This window comes from Colius striatus, chromosome 11 (assembly GCF_028858725.1).
Source record: "Colius striatus isolate bColStr4 chromosome 11, bColStr4.1.hap1, whole genome shotgun sequence".
In the NCBI taxonomy this organism is placed as follows: domain Eukaryota; kingdom Metazoa; phylum Chordata; class Aves; order Coliiformes; family Coliidae; genus Colius; species Colius striatus.
The window spans coordinates 24,213,001-24,235,860 of record NC_084769.1 but is presented as its reverse complement, the minus strand read 5'-3'; the positions used below and the strand labels follow the sequence as shown (position 1 = coordinate 24,235,860).

General features: G+C 44.2%; 2 protein-coding genes across 2 annotated transcripts in view; both read left to right on the top strand.

Annotated features, from left to right (window-relative positions):
* The first annotated feature begins 915 nt into the window (after nucleotides 1–915).
* On the top strand, nucleotides 916–9,799 carry CHRNA1 (cholinergic receptor nicotinic alpha 1 subunit). Its single transcript, XM_010209762.2, has 9 exons — nucleotides 916–1,112; nucleotides 3,016–3,161; nucleotides 3,319–3,363; nucleotides 3,752–3,861; nucleotides 4,067–4,262; nucleotides 4,871–5,108; nucleotides 5,824–6,047; nucleotides 7,345–7,584; nucleotides 9,465–9,799. The coding sequence occupies exons 1-9, from the start codon at nucleotides 1,079–1,081 to the stop codon at nucleotides 9,594–9,596; spliced, it is 1,365 nt and encodes a 454-aa protein (XP_010208064.2). The 5' UTR covers nucleotides 916–1,078; the 3' UTR covers nucleotides 9,597–9,799.
* Nucleotides 9,800–15,937: 6,138 nt separating this feature from the next.
* WIPF1 (WAS/WASL interacting protein family member 1) overlaps nucleotides 15,938–22,860 on the top strand; it is a 59,669-nt gene continuing 52,746 nt past the window's right edge. Inside the window, 1 exon segment of the mRNA XM_062004869.1 lies at nucleotides 15,938–16,058. The gene's annotated coding sequence lies outside the window, so the exon portion shown is untranslated.

Here is a 22,860-nt window from a genome sequence, read left to right as displayed (position 1 = left end):
CAAAGAGTACTCAAGGCACCATGAATTTATAGCGGCGTCTTTCCTGTTTGCTTCATATCTTTTCCTAGGGACTGATAGGCTTGCTTTTCTCAGGCTGCTGAGCACTTAACAGAGCTATCTATCTCAAGACTTTGTTCTTCAGTGACACTACTGAGCTCAGAGAAACTCATCACATATGTATATATCATTTTTCACAGACAGTCATTTTCTTTGCTAGCCTGAATACTATTATTACCAAGCATATCACTTTTCACCACTTTCCCAGCTGGTTTATAACAATAATGAGGGAGCACTAGCATGCCCTGCAGTCATCCACTGGACCTGCCCTGTTACAGAAACCAAACATATATTCCTACCGTTTGCCTTTCACAGTTCAGCAAGCCTATAGGTAGGTATCTATGGGAGGGTTTCCCCTCTTACTTCAGATTACTTAGGTTGGTTAATAGCTTTTCAGGGGCAGCTTTACTAAGTACTGTCTGAAAATCCCAGTAGACTGAAGGAGTTGGATCTCTCTCAAACATATTTGTTCATCTCTTCAAAGATTTCTCATGGATCTATGAAGCAATGGGAGCAGCCTTATCCTAGTGCGCAGTCTGTACTCTGGTCAGGGTGCATCAGAAATAAGGGTCTGTGATCTGTTTCCCTGAGAAAAATAAAATCTCAAATCTGGCACATTGCTCTGATCACAAGGGATGATGTACAGCTTTGGGTCTCCAGCTTGGGAAGTTTCTGACATCTTGCTGAGATGTTTGGTTACTCTACAGATAATCCTTTCTTATCTTTCTTTACATATTTATTTGCTTATTAAGTCACAGATCACATTGCCACTTGGAAAAACTGACCTTCTGCAAACTGCAGAAGATATTTGACTGGTGAAACACACTGTGCTCCTGTATCCAGCCTGGCAGCACGGAGGCCTCAGCTGTCATTCCCAAAAACAGGTGCTGTAAATCAATACCTCAGCAGTTACATTTTGTCAGCTCCCTGGCAGGAGGCAGCACGGCCCTCCTCTGATGGGACTTTAAAGGTGCTTTGTGTGCCTCCGTCTGTCTGACTGCAGTGAGAAGGAGCTGGGAAGATGAAGGTCCATTATATACTGCTCATCTCCACAGGTAAAGGTGTTCCAGCCATTGCTTTGAATGGGGGTCGGCTCCTTCCTGAGAGCGCAGGACCAGGGCTCTGTGTATATATTTGTAGGAATGAATGTGTGCTCTGGGAACAGCCTGTCCTGCTGATAAGCTTTTATGAACACACCAGATTGTTTAAATGAGAGCTTTGGAGTCCGTTGAAAACAGCCCAGGTATTTGTTGTTTCAGACACAGGATATTTTGAAATGCGAAGATTTTGTGTTTGCTTGAATTTGTTTCTGTCACCTTTTTGCCATGCTTCCATTTAGTGCTACATGTATTTCAAAATGTGTGAAAGGACTTGGTATGTAAAAATTAATCTCAAAAAGTTTCATTAAGTTTCGGGGCTACTGACAGGAAGCAGAATTGATTGTACCAGGATCATTCTTTTTAAACTGTCCCTTAAAAGAGTAAGTATTTTGTGATCCTAAAACCTTTTCACCAAATTCAAGCAGTATACTAAATTCCCACCAAGCCACACCAGAAGGTAGCAATGTGGAGGATTTCAACTGGATTAATAAAACATAGTAAAGAACTTGACTTAGATATGATGCTGTGATCATAACTTAAAAATTGAAAGATGACTCCTGCCCACCTGATCTCAGCCTCCTGGCAAGAGAAGCAAGCAGTGTTTGTCTTCAGCAGACAGCTTTTCTCAATGGCATCCAAGTATTTTAATACCGTCCCATGATAGGACAAGGCCAAGACGGAATCCTTGGCATCTCACCCCAACTATATAGAAGGAGCTGATGAAAAGTCAGTTAGGAAACAAGGGGAAATCCTGGCTTAGCTTAGAGTCAGCAGCTAAATTCTTACTGACTTCAGTAGTCCAGGATTCAAGCTGAGAGGGGAAAGCAAGGATTGGATCTGCCAAAAATGCTTGCAGCAAGGCTCAGCTGTTCTGTTTCCTCCCACTGCCTTTAAAAGGGGGTATATACAAAAACATTCCTGTGCCCCTCTCCTATTTACTTTACACCCCTGTCATAATGAAGCAGCCACAGTCTGGGTATGCAATGCAGCTGCTTGCTCTGCAACAGGCAATTTGGAAATGAGATTCATCTGTTTTTCTGCAAGATGGGAATCTTGGCCCTCATGCCTTCAGAGTACAGTGACACACACATGCACTGCTAAAGTTGCACTGAAACAAAACTAGTACCTGCCATTTTCACTCACGATGCCCTTCTTAAAAGGGCTCTTTCATGTAGTGCTGATGAGCCATGCTGAGTCGTCTGTGGGCAGGGCTCTCCAGGGACACCTTGTGACCTTCCCTGAGGAGAGGGGAATGGGACTGGGGTGTGAGTGGCTTCCTTCTCTCTCACTGTGAACAAAACCTGAGCAACTACCATCATGGAGACGAGCTCCTGCTCTGCTTAGACTTCAGATGCAAGGAGTCTGGATGGTGTCTTTACCTCAATGACTGCTGTGCTTGGCCCTGTCCTTTAATGGTACTGTTACAGGCAAGTCCATGGAACTGAAGATGGAGAAGATGACATCAGAAATCCCTGGTTTGGGGTACCCTCTGCACTTAACTGTCAACAAGCATTGTGTGCAAGCACAGTTGCAAGTTGGCAGAGCCCGGAGCAGATTCCTAATGTTCAGTCTGATGTCCACAATCGTGGTGATTTGGTTTTATTCATCTGCTGATTGGAGGCTGTTGCTGCCTTACTCTTAAGCTGACCTCCAGATCAAATAGCTTTGTCCCCCTGCTGATGGTACTTGCCATGCACATAATAAATGACTGAACTGAGGAGTGTCACGGAGGATTGGGTGCTCACCCACCTCCAGCACCTTGTTGTTAACAGGATTTCCTTCATGCCCACCTCAGACTGATGGCACTGTAGCGTGTCCCCTGCCCCGTCTCACTGGTGTCACCCCTGCTGTTCTGCAGCTGGGCTGGCCCTGTGCTATGAACACGAGACTCGCCTTGTCGAGGACTTGTTCCGGGACTACAACAAGGTGGTGCGCCCAGTGGAGGACCATCGGGACGCCGTCGTCATCACTGTCGGGCTGCAGCTCATCCAGCTTATTAGCGTGGTACAGTGTGAACCTGTGGCACATGTTGAACCACTGGCTTATGCCATAGTGCCAAATGGTAACATTTTTCCGAGGAAACAGTTTTTCTCTTTTAATCCTGATGTTTGCTGATGTTGCCTCCTTTTCTTTCCTTCTTTTGGTTTTTTTTTTTAATAAGGACGAAGTGAATCAGATTGTAACAACCAATGTACGCCTGAAGCAGGTAACTAAATGCTGCTAACCGTGGCATCCCATTCAAATAAATGCACCCTGCACAGTCAGGAAAGAACGACTCTGATTTTAGGGGCAACTTGGACAGGTGGGCAAGCTAGCAGAACATTTCTTCTTTCTGGAGTCCCAAGCATAAAGTGTGCTGGACACTAAGAGCTTCGTGAAAAGCATTTTGCTTTGTATTTCAAACAGTTGACTTTTGGTTTGTTTGGGTGGGTTTTTTCATAATTTTCTTCAATCAAAATTGAAGTCAATGTAAAAAATTAACTGGGGGTCCCACTAGTTTATAAGCAAGGGAGGGGTATGTTTCTGGGAAGTTCCAAAACTACCCCCAGGAGTGCTGGAAGAGGCTCTCAGTGGCTGAACTTCTTCCTTTTTAGCAATGGACAGATGTCAACCTCAAGTGGAATCCAGATGACTACGGTGGCGTGAAAAAAATCCGCATCCCCTCAGATGATATCTGGCGGCCAGATCTTGTTCTTTACAACAAGTAAGGAGTGCCAGCTGCCTGGGGAGAGACGGGCAGCTCTGCCTCGTGGCACTGTTGCAGGGAGGCCATTTTCCCATGTGCCTGGACTGGTGGGTAGCATGACTGGGAGCAGGCACAATGGCATTGCCATTGTCTGAGAGATCCTTGTGTGACTATGCTGATTACACCGCCCATACTGCTGTTAATGTCTGTGTTCCTTTTGCAGTGCAGATGGCGATTTTGCGATTGTTAAATTCACCAAAGTCCTTCTGGAGCACACAGGCCTGATCACCTGGACACCACCAGCTATTTTTAAAAGTTATTGTGAAATTATAGTAACGCACTTCCCATTCGACCAGCAGAACTGCAGTATGAAGCTGGGAACTTGGACGTATGATGGCACAACGGTGGTTATTAACCCGGTGAGCAAGGAGTTTGTAATTAGGAAAAGCAGTAAAAACCCATGTGCATTTTGAGGGAAATCTCAGATTTAGAATAGAATATAACTTGTTTTGATTGAAAAGCAAGCAGGCGCTACCTGTAAAATAGAAAAGCCTTATTTGTAGATCTAACGTGAAGTTTCCTGATTTGGCTTCTAAAATCCTGCATATGCATAATTCCTGTGCCCTAATAGACTATCCTTCGACACCTTCAGACAACTTAATATAGTACTGCCTGTTCTACTTTTGTTTGTTTTCTTTCTTCTTTTTGGAGAGGTGGGTGGAGGTGCTTTTTCTCTGCTCTGGCTTTCCACTTCCAAGGACTCTTCCTCTGTGCCCTCAAGTATGTCTCCTATCTGTAAATACTTATTCAGTCTTTCTTTTCAGTCAACTGTCCCTGACTATTTCTGTACATTATTTAGTTGAACGGCATGTAGAGGATAATATTGTAAGGCAAAATAACATAGACAAGAGTGGTTTGCTCACCAAAACATATGAAGTGCCTGAGCTATTTAGAGTCCTGCTCCTGAGTGAATGCCAAGTTTGTTCAGAGTAGCTAATATTAAGAATATGGGGTTTTTTCCTGTCAGGAGAGTGATCGTCCAGATCTGAGTAACTTCATGGAGAGCGGGGAGTGGGTGATGAAGGATTACCGTGGCTGGAAGCACTGGGTTTACTATGCTTGCTGCCCTGACACTCCCTACCTTGATATCACCTACCACTTCCTTATGCAGCGCCTGCCTCTCTACTTCATCGTGAACGTCATCATTCCCTGTCTGCTCTTCTCCTTTTTAACTGGGTTTGTTTTTTACCTACCCACAGATTCAGGTATGTAAATTTATTTATTCTACTGCCAAAGAAATTGTTATTCTATCAGGTTTCTGATAAATTATCAGTATTTGAAATCACCAGTCAATCTAAACTGCAGTGTTTATTAAAACTGGACATTTCAACTTAAAATAATGCTCTAAACATTCTGCAAATAAAGGGTAAGCACTGAAAGCTGAAACTATTGATATAAACTGAGCTGATTTTCCATAGAAACCACCGATTAACTACCCAACTAATTTCTGCAAAACAAAGATTTAGTTAGTTGATTTTTGTGTGTTGCTGAAGGTAGGTAGCGTGTTGATAAGTCACACAGTAAGCGAGCATACAGAGGTGATGTAAGGCAAATGAACCCCCAGGAGCCTGTGGAGCAAGCATTAATCAGGTGCATATATTTCATCATTCCAAATGCACAGCCTATGAAGTGCTCCTGACAAGCAAGCTTTCGATATCCATCACCATACCTCAGCCTCATCATCCCTGGTGATTCCCACCTCAATGCTGAAGCTGATGCTATGTTAGGCTCTCGGGTTTGACCAGCCTAGTTACTGCTTCAGATTCTAGGAAAGAGAGCACTTCAGATGCACACATATGTACTTGTGTGAATAGTCATGGTCCACATCCTGTCTTCTCAAACTAATACTCTCTGTAGTGAATGATAGGAACAGCAATGGTATTATCTTTTCTTTTTTTTCTTTCTTTTTTTTATTGGCAGGCGAGAAAATGACTCTCAGCATCTCTGTCCTTCTGTCTTTGACTGTGTTCCTTCTGGTCATTGTGGAGCTGATTCCCTCCACGTCCAGTGCAGTGCCTCTGATAGGCAAATACATGTTGTTCACAATGGTGTTTGTCATCGCTTCAATCATCATCACGGTCATTGTCATCAACACCCACCACCGCTCCCCGAGCACGCACACCATGCCACACTGGGTCAGGAAGGTGAGTGAGCTCTGTGGCTTTGCACTTTTCCTGGTTTCCACTCAGCACTCCATATTTTATTGGCAGGTTTTCTAATAAAAGTCAACAAGAATAGGGGGAGCAAATGCAACATTTTAAATCTCTCTAAACACAAGAGCCAGCGTTTGCTGCTTAGCTATGCATAAAGTCAGCAAGACTGCTGAAGTGCTCCTTTAAGTACCAACATTTTCCACTAGGGTAAGGTCTTGCAGGGAATGGATGAGGCAAAACACAGGCAGCTGAAGGTACAGGGAAAAGAAAATGTCCAGCTGGACTTGAATTACATTTCCCATTCCAGTTCTCCAGCCGACCACAAAGCACTGCTGCCTGCCAGTGTCCAAGCCCACCAACCTACATGAGCACAGAGCACCAAGGCCATTTGGGATACCTGCATTCGGCACCCCATTTTGCAAAAGGCAGTTTAGCAAAAGATGTGATCCTCTCCATACTTTTCCAGTAAATACAGTTGCTCTGCAGTCCTTAGGAAGCAAAGAGATCCTAAGACAGTAATCTAAGTGGTAACCACAAGATGTTAAAAACAAAAAGTGAATGTCTGTCATTACGAGTTCTTTGCCAGGGAAACAGTACCAAAGAGGATCCATTCAGTTATTATTGCCTTTTATAAGGCTGCCTGCATTCATATTAAACCACGACATGAGTAGGAGATTGTTCTGTGTATCTCTAGTTAAGCTTTCAAGGCTACAGCTCACACCAGATTCACTATGCAGCACAAATGATCCCTGCAAAAGGGAGATTTTAACAAGCAAACACTCCATGTGCTTAAAATTGCTCTAGCACCAAGCCTCTGCAACTCCAAAGGAAATTATTGTAAACTTTATATGCATGTATAACAAACATTTGTAATGGCAAAGTCAAACTTCAGCAGCTGAAAGAGATCCTTTGTACTCTATTATTCAAGCCAGAGCTGTATGCAATATGTTCCAAATTAGACGAGATTGACAGAGCTCTGAGCTCACAAAAGCTGAGGGTCTGCTCCGGGACATGGCACCTCCCTTCTTTGTGGCTGTTGCCTATATGGCAGGGGAAAATGGTGTGACAGGCCTGTGGGTGACTCCATCAGCCTCAGGATATAGGGCTGACAAAAGCCCCAGTGTGACTGAGGCACAGGCTGTGACATATTCTGAGAGGGAATCCGCAGCCGATGTGGCGCAGGAAGCGATTTGGGAGCAGAGAGGCTTGCCTTTGTTCAGTACACAGCTGCGTCTGCAACACAGCCCCACCGACCACCAACTGTCATCTTCTCCTTCTTTGTTTTCAGATCTTTATTGACACAATTCCAAACATCATGTTTTTCTCTACAATGAAACGACCATCCAGGGATAAACAAGAAAAAAATATTTTTTCAGAAGATATTGATATTTCTGAAATTTCTGGGAAGCCAGGTTCTGTGCCTGTCAACTTCTACTCCCCGCTCACCAAAAATCCAGATGTGAAAAATGCTATAGAGGGAATCAAATACATTGCGGAAACAATGAAATCGGACCAAGAAGCCAGTAATGTAAGGCAGTTTTTGTGCATGATTCATTTCTTGCTTTGAAATTACTCCATCTTATTTTTTTTTGGCAAAGTATTCCCACCTCACAAAAACAGTCCAAGGCCTGGTTTAGCTCTAGCAGGGATAGTCTTCTCCCCTTGATGCAGTCAACAAGGAGTGACTGATCATTGTCATAGATGGTAACTGAATCTTAGCCCTCCCCCTAAAAAAAGGAAAAAACAAAGTGTCATTGCTAAGGTTTTCTAAATGTGGTGTGTGAAGCTGTAGAGATGGACTGCTGTGAGTAACAAAACAGTTTCAAGAACTGTAAGCAAGTTCCAAAGCACATTCCTCCTGTTTCTCACTAGGGCGTCTTCCCCCTGTGGTAAGCAAGCTGCCCTCGCTTTTGAAAAGCCAGGAAGCAAGCTGAACCTCAAAAGGCTGGTAGTTTTATCTGACAAATGTTAAACATAACTTACAAATGATAATTCCGATTTCAAGGTTTTATTTTATTCCTGAATGCTACAACTAGTCCCTGCAAGTGAAGCATGACATGATCTACTCCGATTACTGACTTTTTCCACGTTGCAAGCCAAAGGAAGGATAAATGCGTGTACAGTCACATATGGCAGTGTTCCCCAGGAAAACCTCTCTCTGCTGCTTCCTAGCACATTCAACACAATTAACCCCCTCTTTCATTTCAGTTAGCAGAGCTCACACGGCTTTTGCACAGGTAATTCAGTCCTAGTACTTCACCTTTCTAAATGATCATAAACCTTTCCTGTTGAGCTGCAGGCTAGCCTGAAGCGGGGGAAAGAGTTCTCCAGGACAATAATTTAGCCATGTTCTTGAAAAGGAGGCACCTCCTTCCCGTGGGCAGGATTTACACCACAGTGTTTGTTCCTGTGACCACATTCTTGGAGCATGTGGAATGGCTCCAGCTGTAGTCTCATGTTCCCTGTGCCTCCTATGCCTCTCTGCAGATAAATGCTATCCTCAGCAAGGCTGGTGTGGCTTCAGCATCTCTGGGCTTCACTTCCTCCTAGGCTTACAAGGAGGATCTTCAGGTTACTGGCAAGCGCTCCCTTCGGAAGTGGAGCCTGGATGCTTGTGTCATCTGTTGATATTACTTCAGGGGGTTTCAAAAGTCATGTTCCCCAAAATAAACTGAAGATTGTGGCTTCTGCAGGCTGCTACTTCATTGCATTCACTTATGAACCACCCCAAAACAGTACTGATTATCAGTGCCCTCTAGATAAATTACAACAGCCTTTTCTGCTTGTGGGGCAACTAAGGCAAAAGTAGAGGGTGCCTTAGGCCAATGCATGTCATTCTGTAAGGCAGAGCTACGGGGTGGAAATCCCGAGCCCTGCTGCACTAAGCACCTAGCACTCTGCTTGCTCTTACAGTGCTGGGTTCCCATCAAAAGCATCCAGTGAAAAGACAGAAACGGAGCAAGTGTATTCCCAGACCTCAGAGTATATGCTAGGCATGGAAAGCAGGGACTAGAGCCAAATTCATGGAAATTGCTTGGATATCCCATAAGAATGAAAAAGCAACAGAAAAACTAAAGCTAGTTGAGTCAAACTAAGCATTCTGCTTTCAGTGTTTTAAACTCTCTTTCAAAAGCAACAATTTGCTTAAAATTAAGCTTTTTGAAATTTATTTTAAATTAAATTGTTCAACAAATTATCAGTGTTTCTAAACAGCTTAGTCTTGAAACTTGCAATTTTTAGGCTTTCTGAACCACTGATGTGCTTTAGAGAAAAATTCAGTGTTTTTTGCTTAATAACACCGTAACTTATGGAAGAGCCTTTCCATTGTTCAAGATGGCAAATTATGAGAATGCCCACAAAAAGCATGGCTTTGCAGAGATTTTACCATCTCCTTTGTTTCTTTCCCAGGCTGCAGAAGAATGGAAGTTTGTTGCGATGGTGGTTGATCATCTTCTCCTTGGCATATTTATGCTAGTTTGTATTATAGGAACATTAGCTGTATTTGCTGGTCGCCTTATTGAACTAAATCAGCAAGGATGAACATCAACTGGAAATTAATTGTTGCCCTGGTCAGCATCTGAAAGCATCTTAGCTATGAAAATCTGCCTAGCCTCTGAAAGTTTCACAGAATGGAAGCCAGCCCTGCTGGGAAAGAGCAGGGTGGTAATACATAAGGTTCCATACCTAGCACTTCTGAGCTGCTGCTCTGTGGAATTTCATTCCCAAAAAGAAATTCTTGTGTTACTGGTATACTGAAAGGCTGTCAGACAGGTTTTGACTCATTTTACCATTTATTAAAACTGTTAACATGCTAATGACTGCCTGACTTTGTAACTCACAGACACAATTCCAGTGAAATCAAAGGCAGCCTAATAAGCTTTAGCTGAGCAGTATATCTGTATACAACTTGAGCGCTCAGGCTGGTTTCGATGTCTGCTCTGTGGGTTTTGTATTGGCAGAGTCACAAATTACTCCTCTCTCAAACTCCATACCTAAGCACTTGATTTTCATGCACAAATCTGAAATGATTGACTGTCATATGTGACTCTACCTGCAGAAATTCTTGATGCAGCGAAAAGAAGGGACTATTCCTTATTGTGGGAAGGTTCCAGCCTTAGCGAGCTGAGTCCCACAGGTATTTTTTTTGCTACCAAATCCCATTGTAAAGGACTTGTAGAGGAGTGGGTTTTTTCCCGTTTTATCATTGTGCTCTGTGATCATCAAGCACACTAGTAACTATGTTGCTGTCACTGCACTCTTATTTTTACCTGCTAATACTCTTTATAAGAAGCCGTACTTTCATTACATATTAATGCTCAGGGTTTTCAGTTATCAACAGAGATATCCTGCAATTGCAGGATATCTGGAAAGGTTGTTTTCCACTCTTCATTATGAGGGATGACTAATGTGGAGGCAACTCCAAATTCGGGGGTGCTCAGTATGGCATCTTAAACACAATTTTCTCTGTTCCCTGAAAACTGTCCCCTGCCCTGCTGAAACAGATCATAGGCATTAAGGTCAGGCACAGCGTCACAAAGATAATTCCTAAGGAAAATGTGTATCTCAGTTTTACTTAGGTATGGCAAAATAACCAGACACCTCCTCTTCCGAGCAACGCAAATAATTGCCCAAACTTTATTCAAATGTTGAGCAGCAGCTCACTCTAGTGGCTAAAATAAAGTAGTGTTGCTTTGGCCAAAGACCTTTGGGGCTTAGTAAATATTCAACATAAGCAACAATCTTATGCGTGTTTCAATAACACCGTGTGGAAATAAAAACAATGCTGCCTATCTTTTTCCAAAATAAATAAGGAGAGATGAGGCGACAGATACAAGTTACTCATCTTTCCCAACTGGTTGGCTAAGCCAATAGGACTACTTTGCTAACAGCTGTAAATAGTTTGCTGTGTGTTTAATAAAGTAATTTGTATTACGTTAATGCTCTACAGGAGTGTGTCACGTCTGCAGATGACAGGCATTTGAAACACTCTATAGGGAAAATGAGGCACTTGTGCAACACTTCCGTCTTTGCATACAGCCTCTGCCAGACAATGTTTTGGTGAGCTGTAGTCCTGAGCAAAGCAGTTTGTCTGGGGCAATCGATCACTTGTAACACTGTGCTCAGCTCTTACAGTTTGGATGATGGTAATCTTTGCCTCCCTGGATGATCATTAACCTTGTAAACGATTGCTGAAGATGTATGCTGGGTGAAACCTCTGCTGACAGATGGAGTGTTTGCTGCAGCTCTGTTTATCTTCAGTGTGAGTTCTCGGCTCTCAGCCCTTGGAGGGAGTCACGCAGCTTCCCAGCTCACAATGAGCTAAGCTGCAGAATAACGATGGCTGGCACTTAATTTGGAAGACTCTGATTGGCACGAAAATTGACAGAGCAATCCTCTTAGAGCAGCATGTGGTTGAATCTTGGCATTAAAAATAAACATCAAGTAACAAGATTCATGGTGAGCATCCACAGTTATCAGCTTCCCCAGATTCCTCAAGGCAAATCTGGGTCTTGGCCAGGGTGGGTGCATGCACACATGCACGCCTGCCTGCTGGCTTCTCCAGCTCCCTTCATACATAGCCAGCTACCAGAATGCACTGTTTCCTTTCCATTTCCTCAGAAAAACTGTGGAAAATTTTTAATTTTTAATAGCTTGCTCTGTCTTACAGGCACAGAAAATCTTCTGCCTTCCACTCACTCTGAGTCTTGATGAACTATTTGTGTCTTAAAAGATGTGACACCAGGCAAAAATCATTGCAAACAACTTCCCTTTTTAGGTTGCAGAATCTGGGCATTGTACTCTGGCTTTCCAAACAGATTGTCCTCCAAACATCAATAAGCATGCTTCAGGAGACAGTTCATCTTTTTTCTGCTTTACTTTGAATATTCATACTGTCTCAGTCTTCTTTATTTTCTGTTCCTAGCTCATCTTCATGATACGTTTTTCCTACATACCACTAACATCTCCTGTTATCAGTATCCCTCTACTGAGAGTGCCCTCACCTACATGCAGACTATTTCTTCTCATCTGCTATTGCTCTTTTAACATGTCAGCACATCTGTACAGTGGATAAAATAGTAACTTTGGAGGTTGTAAATGTACTGTCTCAGTCACTGTCATGGATAATTTGTTGTCAATGTGTAAGTATGTACTGTCGAATCATTTCTCATTTACAAGACTCTAGTCTTTCCCTGCAATCTTAACACTAAACTCTCCTCTCTCCTATGTGGGAAGCATGTGCATCTCTGCTGCTTCAACAGGCAAATTTTGGCTCTGAGGTGCAAATAACAATTCTTACAATAAACAAAACAAGAAGCAGGCCTCACACACTCATTCTTAAATTTATCTAATAAGTGTAAAAAGTAATGAAATGCAAATATCATGGTGCTCATGTAAGCAGACCTCATCTAAATGAAGGCAGGCCAGGGGCTTCTGAGTGAGGAGACACTTTTATAGTGACAGTAACCTGGGCAGTTAACTCCTCTCTTTAAACTGCCACCTTGCTGTTTTTGTTCACTTTGACCTTGTTTGTAACACCTTGTTTATGTCCTTCTCTATCTTCTTCAGTCTGATGCTCTTTCTAACTTTTAATCAGTTTGGCAATTAACTTTCCCCTTCCCTTTAGCTGACCTTCAGCTACTTTCTGCTGTGCCATGGATCCTTTGCTCTCAGAGATGACATCTCCCTGTATTTCCTGACATGCCCCTTCTGAGGGGCTTATTTGAATTTTTAAAGTCCATTTCCTTGTAAAAGCTCCAAGTGAGCAATTTCACCTCTGCATGAGTCTGTAAACAGAACAGGCTGCTGCCTTCCACCATCACCAGGCACAAGAACTAAACTCAATGGCCTCATTCAGTCTAGTCAGGAACAGAGAAATGACGTTCACTGAACTCTAAATCCTTCATTGTGAGCTTGCATATGCAAGGTGTGGTCATTCACCTCCAATTAGTGCTCAGGTCCTGAAGCCTGCTTAGATTTGAGAGTTTTTAAGAAATCAGATTATTGTCTCAGGCAATTTTAAGACAATTTAAGTGCTCATTTTTGCTCCAGGATGTAAGTTGCCACCAACCTCCTGACTGTGGCCATCTCCCGAGATGTGTGAAAGCGGTGTGAGGTTCATCGTCGTGCTGACTCAGCAGTTCCTGTTTCCACAGCTGAGGCAAACCACAGTGGGCAGGGACAGCAGGGTGAAAGAGTATCTGCCACACAGGACCTGCAAAGTGCATAAAGATTGTGCTGCTATTGGAGAAAAGGAGCATATTACCTCCCTGGAAAGTGTGATTTCTGGTATGGTGGCATGTGAGATGTTGTCTGTAAAGTCACCAACAGTTCAGCACATCAGAAGCGCGTTCAACTTTGGACACTTTTAGATGGTTGCTGGGCTTAGATCCAGTTGCAAGACCTCACATTTTTATAAGTTTGTTAGTACCAGATAAAGCCTAGCACAGCCTCCAGGCCCCTAGGTATCCTTCTAGGTGCAAACTACCTCCCTCCCTCTTGCCTTCCTGAAAAATGGTAGAATTGCTACAAAGTCTCACAAGCTTCTCTCACGTGAATGTAGCACAAACACTAACTTGTAATAAAGCTCTGGAGTACTTTCTCCCTTTCTGGAAATCAAATCCCAACTACAGATAGGGCAATCATGTACTCCTTTGCAAAAGATTCTCTAAAACAATCATACTTCATTACCTGATAAAGTATAAAAGACTGGTAAAACTACGGAAGACAGACAACCTGCAGGCAACCATTTCCATGCTCACTGAGAAAGCCCTGGTGAGTTCCGGTGGCTGTAGCTGGGTTATCTACTACAAGGAAAAGGAAAAGTTCACTTGTTACCATGAGACAGGGCAGACTGACCAGCAGGCAAGAGTACCAAGTAGTTTGTAGGCTACTGAAGTGCAATGACGATGAGTCACTCGGTGGATTCCCAATAAAGGGAGAACTCTTTGCTAGTGAGGATTGTCACCATTTCCCGTCATTCCAGCACAGATCTCCCATCACAGCACATCTTCCCAACTTCTAAGAGCCAAGCACACCTGTATCAGTTTGCTATGTATCTCATATAGAACTTGGAATAAACACATCATATGGTATTTCCCCAGTACATAGACAAGAGGAAGCTGTTTGCCTCTACGTGACTTTTCAGCTAACCAATGACCCAAATGCAGTATGTCGTGCTTACAAACCTCGTGGATTTGTGACCCTCTTTAGGAAGCCTTAGGCCTGTAAAGACGGTAAACACAGTACCTGCAGCTTTTCCATTTGTGAACTCCATAATTTTTGCTTGCAAGCTCATCTAGGTTATATGCATGGATCAGAAGAGGGTAGAGAAAAAAATGTACCTGTTTTTGTGTCCATTTTGTAATGTTCCATGCATGCAATAACACAGTAACAAAGAAATGACCTACATAAAAGCCTGGCAAGGTTTGTAAACTTACACTGAAGGCAAATCAGTAATGCCAGTGCCCTTAGATCAGTGTGTCTCATCATAATGCTGTGTCTTTGTGCAACTGGTCATCTCTTGGTCAAAACATAAAAGTAAGTTGTAGCAGGTTAGCTCAGCACACAGATTACTCAGTCTTTGACCTTGCTGGGACACATTGCTACAAGTGAATCGAGAACATATTTAAGCTCTTCAGGACACTTGACCCTAACATCCATATATGATAAATAACAGTGTGTGGAGCTGCTGGGCTGGACAGGACAATGTTCATGCACAGAGTAAACCAAAAAACATCCAAGTACCTCCAAACTGTTAAATCCTACAGACAAAAGCATGTGGGATCATTGTGTTGGCTCAAATGGGCAGTCAGGACACAGTTCTCACTCTTCAGACATCGCTCCTATCTGCCCAAGCTACTCCATTACATACACTTTGGGCATTTTTCTATTCAAGACCTCAGTGCTGGACTTAAAAACATTATCAAGAGTTTTGTTTCTAGAAAAGTTTGTCAAACAGAGGGGAAAGGAAGCAGAATCTATTGCTTGTCTGGCAAAGCAATCTCTGCATGAGTTAATTGAGGTAAGAAGCGCCAATGCCTTCTGGGGCATCATATAGAGAGGTGTAATTGACCTTCCCACACCTTACCATACTGCAAACCTTAAAAGGGAAAAAGCAACTACCTCTTTCCCACTGTTTAATTATGTTTCCACTGTGCTGTATGTGTCTCTTCCCTGCTGCCTTGCCATTCCCCAAGCTCCACTGCTCCTCTCCTGCTGGCTGCTATCAAGGCCATTGGAGGCAGGGAAAATGAACCGTGGTGAAAGCTCTGTGGACAAGTAGAGCATCGGGAGCCTGGGTGAGAGCAGACCCTGCTTGGCAGTCTTTGGGGCTTTTGGGAAAAGCCCAGAAGGCCAGGGCAGTGCAGAGCAGAGAGGACACTGCACACCTCTTCCCTTCGCACCCCTGCCAGCGGGTGCAATGGAGGCTAAGGGCTTACAGAAAGCAGAGCTGCGGGTGCAGGTAACTGGTACAGCCAGGGAACCAAGGCAGGTTTGGACTGGATGAATCCCTGAAAAAGCTTCCCATACCCACAGTTCAGGTCGTTAACACTCGGGCAGCTGAAAACTTCACCATGTAACGTGCCCTCCTCGTTATCTCAGGCTGGTTTTACCTCCCACCGAACACACCTTGGTCAGGAGGACCGCGGGAACGTGCGGCAGGCGCGGCCTTCGGCAGCACCGTTACGCCGCCCACGAAGGACCACCCTGGGGCCTCGCTCCACCGGCCGGGCCGCGCCCGAGCCCGTTGCAGCAGCCGGATCCAACGACCCCGGGGGACAGGAGGGCCTGGCGGGACACCCAGATCGGCCCCCTCAGCCCAGCTGAGGGCTCTGCGGGCCCGGGGCGTGCGCAGCGGCGCGGGCGGGGAGCGGCGCCCCAGAGCCGCTTCCTGCCACTATAAATAGCGCCCGGCCCAATATGTCCCGCCCGCCGCCGCGGCTGGAGCGCCGGCGGAGCCGCCCGCCCCTCCCGCCGCCGCAGCAGCCCGCACGGAGCCCGGTAAGGGGGCGCGGGGAGGCTGCCGAGGCTTCGCTGCCGGCGGGGCGGGGGGGACTGGGAGGGGCGGGCAAGGCCCCGGCGGTAGTGGTCGTCTCGGCACCTCTGGCCCGGCGGGGCGAACTGCTCGGCGGAGACAAGGGTCGGGGTGGCCGCTGCCCCGGGAGCTGTCTCGCTTCGTGCCTGTTTTCTCTTTCTCTTTTTTCTTCCAGACTGCTCTGTCTCGGGCTGGGACGCGCTCCTCCTGCCTTCCGAAGCCATGCTGGCGGGGGCGAGACCCCTCTCTGCTTCCCTCTCTCTTTCCCGCTTTCCCCCGGGGTTGGGTGCGTGCCCTGGGTGGAGGATGGCGGTGGCCTCTGGATGCATCCGCAGCTCGGACCGGGCCTCTGCCCGGACCTCGTGGAGAGGCGGCTGGTGGCATCCCTGCCCGCGCCTGGGGTGGCACCGCCGAGGCTGGCGTGGCAGGGTTGGAGGGCACACAGGGTCCATGGTACGCAGCACTAGCCACACGTGTGGCACCGACACAGCTGCCGTGATGGCTGCTGCCTCACAGAGGTGTTGGTGTTCATCCCTCCAGTGCTTCCATCTGCAGCAAATGTCGAGGGTGAACCTTGTCGTTAAGCTTTAAGGTGGAGGCATGGCCCGCCAAGCTGGTTCTTGGGGGCTTTTTGAAGGAGTAAAGTTAGGGAACTTCAAGTATTAACAGAATTTTAGCTTGTCTTCCTCTGCCTTTGCTACTCTAATGACTGTGCTTCATCTTTTAATAAACACCTCTTGTAGTGCAGGACTACGTTCCCTTTTTGAGAGTAGGTGTTCTTTAGCTGCTACCACGTGCCCCACTCAGGCTTCTTGTTTAAAACAAAAGCACTTGTCTCTGGCACTAAGGTGTGCTTGTTCAGGAAGCTGCTGTGAGACTACTTTTAAATTGCACTTTCATTCTTGAAGAGCTTCCTCAAAGTGAGGGCTGTAATAAGAAGCTGTTGTCAGCTGTCTTCACCTCCAGAGGATGGGCTGTGTGTTTTGCTCCTTGTTCACACCCTTTGTCCCTCTTTCTACTCTCCCCCTTCTATTTATTCCTCCTGTTCATTAGCCTCCTCCAAGCCCAATTTGGGAGCACAGTGCAGAGACCTAAGAGGCCCTGGGCGGGGTGGGGGGGAAGAGCCTCTCAGGGTCTGTTTGGCTTCTGCTTGTTGCCCACAGTGTGACCTGCTTGGGAGCAGTGCTCTCAATAAAGGTAGTGTGCCTTTGAGTGCTGTGAAGCAAAAGGCAAGCTAAGCTGGCTTAGACTTTGCTCTCTGATGAGTAGGCGAGGGGAAGGAGCATGTGAGGAGGAAATACAGCTGTTCCAGAGCACTTCTGCCCTGTGTGCAGCAGGAGCACGTGAGGGGAGGACTGACACAGAAAGAGATACAGGAGGGAACAGAGGAAAGCTACAAATGTGAGGAATTATATGGGCACAAATGTTGTTTAAAGATCTCATTAGACTAGGGCAAAAGTAAGTATCTTAAAAACGAGATTCTATCTCTTGAGTCCTTCCAGAAAGTGCTGCTTTTTGTTCCTCAAGTATTGTGTGTGTCCTTCTGCCTCACTCTTCTAGCCTCTTCACCATCCTTTGACCTCAAATTGAGCATTGTGCTTAGCATCTGTATGTCAAGTGTGTAGTTCTCTGTTGTATATAAAATGATGATTTCCATGGTTGATTAAGGGAAGTTTCTGGGAAATGTGAAGCAAGAGGCTTGCTTGTTCCTGTGGCTGGCCTTCACTGGAGTATAAGCTCTGGTAGAGAGGCTGTGCCTTGGAGGCTGCCATTACTCTATACGTTGCCCTGGTCAGCGTAGGGATTTCTGCCTCTGCTCCCATCCTTCCTATCCTGTCTTATCACTGTTTACCTGTTCCTCCTGGTGTGCTACAGCTCATTCAGCCTCTCCCAATTATCATGGGATTGTGCTGTAACTAGAATTGCTGAAAGGTTCAGCAATCTGAGTTTAAAATATCTGGAAAATGAGAGAGTGGAGGAGGAGCAGCAACTACTTGCTCTGTATGTACAGAAGTCCCCTATCAGCCCTACACTGCCCATTTCCTGCCTCATGCTTTGAGATCACTCACCCCATCAGATGGGAATTAAAACAGCTGAAGCTCTCTGTTTGTGTCCTAGCTTATACTGCTGCCGTAGTATTTCTGTTGAAGTTACACTGTTAACTTTTTACAGCATTAGTTTACCCTGAACAGCATCAGATAGCAAGGTGTTGTCTTCGGGTACTGCGTTACTATAAGACCATTAGACTTTTTTCTTTCTAAGAGAAACCCAGAGTTATCACAGGACTTCAGTGCTTCGGGAAACAGAGTTATCACAGTGTGAGGACTTCAGTGCTTTTACTCATGCAGTACAGTCCAAATTGAACATGTGCATCTACAAAAAGGTATTAGCTATAGAAAGTGCCATTTCCCACCTGTGCCATAAAGTATGACCTTTATTTCTGATGACCTTCCAGGCCTTCAGGGGAGAGGCCACTGAGATGCAGGAACAATGCTAATCCCTTTGTGAAGGGAATAGGCTGTAATGTAGCTCTCCATTACCTACAGTACATAAAGTTCTAACAAGTATATAGTTTTATGCATTGTTTATATAAACACCAAGCTTTTTTGGAGGAAGAAAAAAGTGTCTGTTGGTGTTGTCTGACAAATGTGACATGAGGACATATATTCATAGGTTTCCTTTGGAGCTACTTATGTTATTCTTGATGTATGTGTATGTATATATATACACACATAATTTAGTAAAGTGTTTTTAGGTAGCAGCCTTTACAAATATTCTGTGCATTTTAACTACATTGAATCTCCATCTGTGTAATAGACTTATGTATAGAAACCATGAGAAATAGTGATACAATGGAGAGGGGAAGATTTCTTTATGTTTTTGCCAAGGTAAGCATATAATAATTGTGGCTATGAAGTGTTATAGAAATTTAAATCCTATTAAATGCTTTTGTGTTTTCTGACTTATTCTTGGCCCTAATACAGAGACTTTCTCCTTTTCTTTGTGTGGTGCATTCTACCACTTGGTCTGTTGGGTCTGCTATTAGAAGGGGCTGTCACGTATCTAGGTTCAAAACACATGATGCTAGCTGTACTTGAGTAGGGCTTGGGAGAGCATTCTTTCTGTAGGGAGACAGTTAAGTTTTGGGTTGGCAGAACAGATCTTGGTAGTATCAAAGATGAGGATACTGGAGATAGCCACAAGTTGTTAAGGCACCTCTTCATTCGGTGTGCCTTATGAGTGTGAAGTTCACATCTACCTGTTGTTTAGTTCCTTCAAAGACATATACGAAAATCCGTCTGTTATTGAATAATAACTGCTGAGTTGGCAAATAGCCCAGAAGAGGGATTGTTAAAAACTAAATTTAATAAAGATGTCTAGAATCATGCTTTAGTAGAAGGTTTTGTTTATAATATTTTGGATGCTGGTGCTGACCAATATGATAGCAGTGTCGTGCTCAGCGTGGCACCAGCTATGTGTATGCGTACATCCAGATATCTGAAGACAAGGAAGGAGAAGGAAATCATTGACCTATTTGTTAACATTAGTACTCCTTGATTCTCTGGAAGCACCGTGCCACTGCTGAGGAGTTGTAAGTGAAATCTGAATTGAGAAAATATTATTTTTGAAGTGGAAATAACCCTGAACATCAGGACTCTGAAAGATACCGCAGCCGCTCTTAAGCCTTGCAGGCACGCAACTCTGAAAGAGCAGCTGTCCTTGGGTCACATCCAGCTCTGCTCGCAAAGATCAGTGGGCAGTGTCTCGTACGGCTGGAGACGCAAGTGGTGAGGGAGCAGTTTTGTCTAAACCTGAGAGATCAAAGGAGTTCAGAATAGAAAGTTTTTCCTTATTCCTGGAAGGAGATAAACGGGAAGTGCAAGGAGTAGTTTGCGTCTGTTTTGTAACACTTAACTTTGCTGCAGCCTCGTTACTATTCCTCTGCATTTGGTTCCAATTACACACAAGTAAACTTTGGCAATAAAATGTATAATTTTGTAACTCCTTAAAGCACTAATATTGGAGAAGCAAAAATTCCTAAGATTTAATCTCTTCAGTGTGTGTATGTATATAGCTCCTGACATTTCCTTCCTGGGAGTAAGTCCATATGAAGGGCACTCCTGTCCTTCAGTGTGTGTTTTAATGAGGGCTCTCCATCTTGTTTAGAGCTGAACTTGAGTATGTATCTCCTGAAATTACAGGGTATTCTTTAATGGGAAGTAATACAGAGGCTAAAATAAATGCTCTTAGCAGTTTCAGTGAGCCCAAAATAACTTGTGCATGTTTCTTTTGTGATAACTTCAGGAAGTGGGGTGATTCCCTCTTCCTCTCTCTCTTTAATGTTTTTGGTGAATGCTGTGCTTGAGTACTGAAATCCTCCAGCTATGAAGATCAGGCAATGTGGAGCAGGCTTCTCTCTGAGTTTTCTTGGACCCTGACTGAACGGGACCTAAAGTGAGCCCTAAGAAGACACTGCATTCTGCAGCTCCTTATACTGCTTCCCATGAAGACTACCAGTAAGGTCCTCAATGGTGAGGGTGGATAACTGCTGAAACTGGTTGTCCAGGGAGACTATGGGATCTCTGTCCAATGAGATGGTCTAAAAACTGGACTGGACAAGGCCCAAGTAATCTGCTTTATGATAGGTTAGCCTTGCTCTGAACTAGATGAGATCCAGTGGTTCCTTCCAGCTGGCTGTATGCTGTGTTTTTGCATTACTGGATAAGCACGGCTGCTTTTTTTTTTTCTGCCCCCAGAACATCTGGGAATAAATGTGGTCTTAAACATCCAAAAATGGCCTTGAAGTCTGAATAAAGACTTCAACAATTGGAGTGCATAGCGAGAGGCATAGTGTGGGGAAGTGACTTTGCCCAAAGTCTCATAGCAACAGGTCAGTAATAGTGCTGGGAGAGAATCATAAACCTTCTGACTAGCAGACTAGTGCCTTAAGAGGTAAAAGATGTCCTTAAACATAAAACTATCTCCTTTCCCTACTCAGTTACTTTCAGATCACATGGCAACAGAGACTACTTTTACCCCCTTCAAAAGATCTATTTTTCTTTGTCTGTCATAGTTAAGGGGGTTTCAGTACTAAAAAAAAAGCTCCTTGCATTGACTTTTTTCAGGAAACACTGAAAACTTCAGATGTGGAAAGTAATTTGATGAAATAAAGACAAGAGCTGCAAAGGAAACTTGTAGAAAGTAATGTTATTCACAGTTTGCTGCCTAACAATTAATCTCTTATTTTTTAAGAGGGGAAAAGAATAGAGGAAGCTGTACACTGAATCCAAATTTGAATCTCTCTTTGTTTAAAAAGAAAAAAGTAAAAATCACTTGAAATCATTTTCAAATATGGAAGTTGAGGAAAACACACGAGCTTTTTAAAGAGTGGAAGGAGTTAAGCTGTGAGTTAACTGCATCTGTGTTTCAAATTCAAATGCTATGAACAAGGCACCATTCAGTTCTTCAGTTATAAGTTATGCTGAAGTCGTTATGCTGTGTTTGTTTGAATTCTGTTGAGAGAAGAAAAAATTACGACAGATGAAGAAAAAATCATTACTCTTATTTTGGTAGCTTGTTTCTGAAGTGATGAAGCAGGAGCCTCATTTCCCATTTTTTTTTTTCCTCTAGCATTTAGGCAGGTCATCTGCTAATTATTAGCAGCTGTGAAGCTCTGGATTTACATAAGTGTAACTAAAAGTCAGTGGAGCCTTGCATCATTCAGCAGATCTGTCCATCACACATTCACCACAATAACAGATCAGTTTTGTAACCCTCTTGACACAGGTATGTAAACAGTAAGAGGGCATCAGCAGGCACGGAAAGTTGGGAAATCCTCTAAGTCATGGAAATTGGATAGAATAGTGTGTTGTTTTACTGTTGCCACAACCTGTCGTCCAACTATACTTGTGTGTGGTGGTTCTGTGAGGAGGACTGTGTGTCATTAATGCCTTGTAACAGCTGAGCCTGCCAGCTATATAAAGCTGAATTGTCTGGGCAGCTTTGCTTGGAAGATAGGTATGGGTGCTATGCCTGGCTGCAGCGTAAGCAAGACACGTGTGAGTGCTTGTGAATGTATCCCAAATTAGTCATGCTCATTGATACGGCTGAATACAACAAACTGTCTTAAACCTTAGAAAAGATGCCTTTACAATGGGACACCTGTAGAACTTGGCATTTCTTGGCAAGCACACATGAGCGTGCTGGCATGGACAGCCCAAGGCAGGTCCAGACTGCTCCCAGGTTTACAACACTGGCTCAGCACACCACAGGACTGGGTTGGCAGCATGGGTTTCTTCCCACTGAACCTTGAGGATATATGAAACTTAATCTGTAGATTTGAGTATTAAACTATGTAAGGAATTTTCTAATCCAGACTCTACTTTTCATATTGCTTTTTTGTTTTGTCTCTCTTGTGCTGGTTTAAAGATCTCCATAGGCAAGCAAAACTGTGAAAGGGCAAGTGCAGTGTTATCAAATGCATGAAACATAATCACTTAAATCTCTGTTCTTGGGAATGAAGGTAAAATGAGTTTCAGCAGATACAGTTTCCTTCCAGATCAGTCTGTGCTTCAGTGGCTCAGAGCTGTATCCTGGCCCCTTTTTCAAGAAGTAAAAGAAGAGGTTGCCTTATCTTCCACTTTTTTTTTCACCCCAACTCCTTTCTCTTTTCTTTGTTTTCTTTTTTTAAGGCAGTGATGCAAACTGTTAAGTTTGAGAACTGCTGCCCCAGATCAGTGGTGTCTCTGCTGGAAACAACAGACAGTG

Bases quoted from the DNA above. Each gene is read 5' to 3' on its own strand.
- CHRNA1 (XM_010209762.2), top strand. From the start codon at position 1,079: ATGAAGGTCCATTATATACTGCTCATCTCCACAG. The intron at 3,162-3,318 runs GTACAGTGTGAA...TTTTTTAATAAG, and splicing joins TCATCCAGCTTATTAGCGTG to GACGAAGTGAATCAGATTGT. The intron at 3,862-4,066 runs GTAAGGAGTGCC...TTCCTTTTGCAG, and splicing joins GATCTTGTTCTTTACAACAA to TGCAGATGGCGATTTTGCGA.